This window comes from Anopheles stephensi, chromosome 3 (assembly GCF_013141755.1).
Source record: "Anopheles stephensi strain Indian chromosome 3, UCI_ANSTEP_V1.0, whole genome shotgun sequence".
Taxonomy (NCBI): Eukaryota; Metazoa; Arthropoda; class Insecta; order Diptera; family Culicidae; genus Anopheles; species Anopheles stephensi.
Genome location: NC_050203.1, coordinates 19,150,772 through 19,157,229, shown reverse-complemented (window position 1 = coordinate 19,157,229; position 6,458 = coordinate 19,150,772). Strand labels below are relative to the sequence as shown.

The window sequence follows — 6,458 nt, the reverse complement described above, 5'->3', positions numbered from 1 at the left end:
AGGATGATAGATGACAATCATGGATTTGTGGAATTGTGTTTTTTTTTTAATTTTAAGTTGCCCTAAGATCTAACACCTTCTGCAGATGTTTCCTAGACATAGATGTAGAACTTCCTAGACCTCAGTTTCTCGGGAAATCTTAGTAGCGAGTCTTGGAGAATTCTCCAGAAAAAAGAGACGGATCGGACGACTAACTCCTTTGGTGTTTAACTCTAAATTCAACATAAATTAACTCAAACCGTCACCGCTAGCAATAACCAAAACTTCATCAGAAAAAAGTTAGTCCAGCAGTAGTTTTACAAGTCTGAGAGGCCTTATAACCCTCGATTGGAATTGATTTCTTTTTGCATCAAGGTAAGACCATGGATAAATAAGCTTTCTGTTCATCTTAGTAGCTTTTGAATAATCATCCGCCGAAACTGTCACGAAAATCATCCAAGTAGTCTCAATGGCATCCAACAAAAAATCTGTCTCGAAATCATCACAGCTTCAAACACAAATTAACCAGCTAAATTTATCAAACCTTCCCTCCCCCCCCAAAACGATGGACTCCGATGGTGACAATATTGAGGCAACGGAACCACCAAGCGAACTGCTCGATCGTACTAAATCCCCAATCTATAGCGCACTGTTCAAGTCAAATCGCCAACATCCCGAAAGCTTATGGAGTGCGTTTGAAGTCGTCGAAGAAAAAGGGGCCGATATTCTGCACCTCGACGATAGCACCATCTCCCGTCAACCGTTCCCGTGTCCGGCTGGACGTTGTCGGCAGCCCTGCTGTTTGTTTATGTTTGCCACGCACATCACCTTCGACCATAAGGAGGTGCTGGTGGATACGGTGTGGCCCGGTGAACCAACGACGGTGCTGATCGATCCGTACACCGAAACCGCGGAACAGCCACGGTGTCATAAGCTGTATCTTGTTAGTGGAAAAATAAGGTGAGTTGTTATTGAGATATTAAAGCTAATGAAGATTGTTCATTGCACCTGTTTTGATTTGCAGAGGTCTTGGTGATGGAAAGCACCGTGATAAGCTCCCGTTTGTGCTGATGTCTGCCAAATTCTCGCTGCAAGGCTCTAATCGACTTTTGCTATGGATTACCGGACCGGATGCGGGTGGTAGCCACCGGCAGCATTACACCATGGAGGCTGGCCGCAACGATCCGAACAGACTGCTCCCGTACGCTGTTGCGTTCAGTGGAGAAATCGTACCGCTGCACAATTCACAGGATGCTGCCCTGATACATCATGCCGGGGTAGGACTAGTCATACCGGAGCAGCAGATCGATTCGCTTACCGAAAGTCGCTCGAAACTTCTCGAAGTGTGCGTCCATTTCTATTGATAACTTGGGTATGCAAATGAACCTCCTTTGCTCGGTCCATCCTTAGGCGGGAGGACATCAGAAAGAAAAATAAACAAAAATCACACCCAGCGAAAGAGGAGAGTGCTTGGAACGGCCTGGCAGTGCCTGAATGTTAACGTTTGGAGAATAATTCATCAGGAAACGCCCCCGTGTTGTTCTACGTTGACATCGCGGACCAAGCCGGTCAGGCGAGCTAATGGGTTTGGCGAAAGGTAACCAAACTCAATTAGCATTGAGTCGGTGATTGGCACGAGTGGGGGGTTTGGTGCATAATTTTTGGTCAACCTTTGCCTGGCCAGCTGCGAACGATTTATAGCAAGAAATGCAGCTCGCAAGCTTCAAGGAAATCGATCAAAAGTTTTACCGTAAAATCGTTGCCTAAAACGTGACCCATCGACATCTCGGTTTCTTATGATCACAAGCGCATGCAAATTAAGGACGATGAGGTGTGCCTGTTTGCTTCAACTGTGAAAGTGAAATGTTTCCGGTCGGTCTGTCCTGTCGTTTGCATTTGCCGTCCTCGGCAGGACCTGGACCTGTTATATAAGCTACGGAATTCATTTCTGCTTCAAGTACAAATTCCAGCAAAAGGTGGGTTTTCCGTCGATTGCAGCTTTAACCTTCCGTATGAATTCCCCGACTCGAAACATTCGTTTTTTCTTTCTTGCGAGGTTTAAATTAAAAACAAAACGTGTTCCGTTCTGTGGTGGAAGCAGCCGAGGCCGGCTGAACGGCAAAGTGGCGGAGCGGGTGCGATGGCGAGAACGGTTGCGCGGTGGTGGGTCGAAATAGTGCATCCGTTGACACACGCCACAGCGCACGTTCGCCCCGGGTTTGCAGTGCAGTACTTTGTATAACAAACTTTGGCTGCATTCTTGCCCGTTTCGCATCGCTGAATGTCGTCGCCGTCCGTGGCCGTTCAACCGGTGGCACTGATTGGCACTGTTTAGACTACGAACGTGGCATGTTTTGTACAGCGCACGGCAGTCTTTCACTCACCGTTTTAAAGGTGTTTGTGTGGATGATGTGTGTTTGCGAAGCGATAGCTCTTAATGGTTCTTTCGTATTAAACTACGAGCAGGAAAATTTGCAGAGTTTTTCTCTTACTTTTCGAAGTATGTTCAAACTAATTTTTTGAACAGAAGAAATAACTATCCTTGGGTTACCTAGGGCATTTGTTGTCGAGTGTTGAACCGAATATGATCATTCATCTGAGTGCTTGACAGCTGATGTTACCACAATTTGTTGTCATAAACCTGGACCTTAGTCAATTGAAGGCAAACTCTCCTGGAGCAAATACAAACAGGAGAAGCGATAAACAAGACACGGATTATACGGATACGGATTGTAGCCCATACTTCTAATTTTAGATTGTACTAGTAGTAGTTTCTACTGTTATTTGACGTTGAAATGAATTCAGCATGAACGAATGAACACCGTATTCAACCGCTTTGAACCTTCTTCAAACTTTCACATTCAAATTTAAATGTATTTCAATATAGAAATCAGCAATCCAATCTTACTAACAAATAAATAGAAAATTCTCTTTAATGTCCTATCTATTTACACACCAACAAAAATAGTCAATCATCTTCTTTGCATCATTTTCCCTGCATTAATGGTGTTCGCCGATTAAATCGACCCGTATCATACACCCTGATCGAAAACATAATAGTGCTGGCGGTAGCGTAATTCTCACCAACCAGCAAAGACCTACCCTTCCCCCTCCTCTTGGTGCCTTGTCACCCATCGTCCCTACCACTTCGGGGGAAAGAACGACGGAATGCGACAAACGGATGTTTGCGCGATGCCGCTCGTGGCGCACTTGCGATTCCGTGCACACGAGCGCACGCTCTCGCGCACACGGGTTCGCCTCCCGGTTCAATTAAAGCAAATTATTTATAAACTCATTTACATTGTTATAATTTTCGCGCGCTCTAACCCCGTCCCGCAGCCACTCGCCACGCCACCTCATCTGCTTCAGTTACCGTACGCGAGCTCATCGCGTATCGAAGCGAAGGCCCTGACAATGTTCACACTGTAAGCGGCCAAAGTGCTTTGGTGGTTGGAGCGAGGGAGTGAGAAGGGGATAAGAGAGAGAGACGGGGTGAAATGGGGTGGTAGTACACCACCCCACAAAAAAAAACACACACACAAAAAGAAAACGCAGCTAACCTTTTTCCATTGCCGGGGCGGTAAGCCGATCGGCACACGCGCTTCGTTCGGGCCGCACACGTTTGTTATTCTAATGATCACACAAACCATGGTCACACATACACGTACCCGGGGGTGGATCGGGGACTGCCACAATCGGACTTTGGTTTTGCGTGCCCGTGGGTCGCACGTCGCATAGATTTGGCTCGGCCGGTCCGGTTGGTCGCTTTGCCGATGTCTTCGTCAGCTAATCGCGAACTTGAGAACTTTCTGGCCCAAGAATGAGGAAGGGCGAGCGTACGTGTGTGTGTGTGTGTGTGGAGTCACAGCGGTTGTCGACAGTACCCGGAGAGGTCATCGGAGGTTAGCCTTCTGGATGGACCGCCGTCAGTGACGCGTAACGCCAATGGAGACACACTCACGAGCCTTTCCCAACGGACGTTTCTTGGGTCATTAACTTACCGTCGTTCTCGCCTTCACAACTTACTTAAATATTGTTTCCGACATTTTAAAGAAAAACATTGTCCCTACAAAGTCTCGCATTGCATAATCAGTGCTAGAATTACGCCCTATCAGCAGCGGCAAAAATGTATTCGAATTTCACCGCTACTCATCGTCGGCTACCCTTGGAGAGATTGGTTGGGCGATCGTCTGGACCTTGGCCTCGATCGACGACGGCGATCGGTCCGTTGTCCCGTCGTTGGGGATGAGACATAAATATTTAAACCGGGCATTCCGTCCGATCGGAATGTACGACCACTCCGTCCAGCCCGTGAGAGTCCGGGTTCTTTCACGCAGCAGAGCCCAGTGTCCCCCAACCTCAGGCATCACCATCAGGTCCGGGAAGTTGTCCGGCTCATCTGCATTCACCGAGCAGCAGGGACAGTTACACGCTTACGTAAGTGTCACTGGCACCTTTTTTTTTTTTTGTTGCTGTGTGCTGATACACGCACCTAAACGCCCTCCACAGAGAAAGTATGGCGCACTGACGTGCCTAACGGGCCGCTTCTTAGCTTCGCTGTGGTGGGCAGCATCCCTAACCACTGAAATCAATTTGAAACGCAAATGATGAGTGAGACACAATCGCGACAGTTCTCGCAATTTCCTGGCCTTTTCCCAAGACTGATTTTTTTGTTTGGGGGGGACATCTCACCAAGAGCTTTGGAGTGGTGGGTTATCCCGAAACTAAAGTAGCAAGACTCATCGCTTGAGTCACTGCCCTGCGACCTGAAGACTCGTCGCGGCACACTATTTGCAATTCTGAAACGGGCTGGTAGGACATTGGCAAGCAAGCTGTGACGTTCCCTCGAACATCCTTAAAAAGAGACAATTTCGAGTGTAGAAAAGCTTTCTTTTATTGTACTTCGTTTACGTCTCTCCGAAAGGGAGGAGTTTTTTTTTTTTTGGAGGGGGCTTTCTACACCTCCACGATGCTAAACTCCGCCATCATGCAGGACATTTGGCCGTGGGAAGTCACCTCAAAGAACGCCTTCCAGTCGCCCACAAATTCCGGCGGTATCTCTATCCCAAAGTCACCGACCGGAAGCATCTCAAAGGATTCCTCGTGCTGCCGAGAAGATATTTACTATCTGAAACACAATCCCTTCATCCCACCCATCGCCCGCTACTTACACCTTCCGGGAAGGGACAGTCCTTTTTGCCCATCACACTGGTGATAACGAACCACGGTTCGGTGCTGACCTGCAGCAGTGGGCAAATGTCAAGTACCTTGCGCCCCAGCAGCCCATCGTTCCAGTCGCCCTGCTCCAGTCTTTTGGTGTAAATGTTTATCTTGCATTGGAACGTAGAACCAAGCTTATTAGCTTAAAACTTTCGCCATCCGCCTTTCGCTTACCTCTATCGGGCTCTCAAGTGCGCGGTTCAGGCGTACTTTGCCGTTCAGCACCATGCTATCGTTTTCGTCCGGTATGACCTGCAGCTCGGACAGGTCCAGCATAAGTGACTCTTCCGGGGCATCCGGACACGGTTTAAAGGATTCACCGAACTGTAGTGCAAACTCACCCTGAAAGTGGAAACGATTGTAAAAGTAGAATAAAGGCTCTTTTTGGTATATGCGGCACTGGTTAATCGCCCGCAACCTTTGCTAAGTTGAGCAACAGCAATAACACCACACTGAACAGCACCTGTCTGAGCAAACAAGCCAAAGTTGCCATTGCTATTGTCTGGTACGGCCGCTTTGTTTGAAATATTTATAGAGCCCTTAAAAGTGGGCGCGCGTGTAGCGTGAATGGTGAGCTACTAACTGCTGGTACTATCTTGATCGAACATGCCGTGAAGCCATGTTTTGGTGCGCTTTTACCATCAAAACATGGTTCTTGGAACATGCGCTGAGATCTGATCGTTACATTACGAGATGTAGGTTAGCTGGTGGGATTTCGCTTCCGGTATTCGTGGTGGAAAAGTTTTGCCAGACGTTGTTCATTGCGATAGGATCGTTTAAATTTCATGGCTGATGCGTTGAGTCGTCTGAAACGATCATCAAAAATTAGAAGCCTAATATCCTGACGGAAAGCATTCCAGCAATCAGGAAATTTTTGAAAAAAAGTATCCTTTAAGCTCGATTAGAAGCAGAGTGAATGATCGCCCAACAATGAAACACGATTACTGTGACATGAAAGATTAAGACCACCTCATGAAATTAAAGGTATGCGCACTCAGAACTTTAACTTTCTGTAGATTTTCAAGTCTTATTAAGTGATTCTTTTATAAATAGATCGATCTAGTTAACTTACAAGCGATCAATATCATAGAGAATGCTAATGCTTCTTCCTCAATTAAAGATGGCTATTATTTCGCGTAGTAGAATTTTCGCCAATGACATAAAGGCATTTTTCCATCATAATTATTTAATCAAATCGATTTGTGGCTCATCAAAATTCATCTGGAAAAATTATAATCAAACTAAACCACCATAAACCA

The 6,458-nt window shown here is 46.7% G+C and overlaps 2 protein-coding genes across 2 annotated transcripts; one reads left to right on the top strand and one right to left on the bottom strand.

Annotated features, from left to right (window-relative positions):
- Window positions 1-337: 337 nt before the first annotated feature.
- LOC118514598 lies at window positions 338-1,992 on the top strand. The gene is made up of 2 exons (XM_036061595.1): window positions 338-939; window positions 1,004-1,992. The coding sequence occupies exons 1-2, from the start codon at window positions 449-451 to the stop codon at window positions 1,341-1,343; spliced, it is 831 nt and encodes a 276-aa protein (XP_035917488.1). The 5' UTR covers window positions 338-448; the 3' UTR covers window positions 1,344-1,992.
- A 2,862-nt stretch (window positions 1,993-4,854) lies between these two features.
- LOC118509255 lies at window positions 4,855-5,735 on the bottom strand. Its single transcript, XM_036049590.1, has 4 exons — window positions 5,618-5,735; window positions 5,374-5,541; window positions 5,151-5,309; window positions 4,855-5,085 (listed from the first exon to the last, which is right to left on the bottom strand). Exons 1-4 carry the CDS (start codon window positions 5,690-5,692, stop codon window positions 4,936-4,938), a joined length of 552 nt encoding a protein of 183 aa, XP_035905483.1. The 5' UTR covers window positions 5,693-5,735; the 3' UTR covers window positions 4,855-4,935.
- Between the last annotated feature and the right edge of the window lie 723 nt (window positions 5,736-6,458).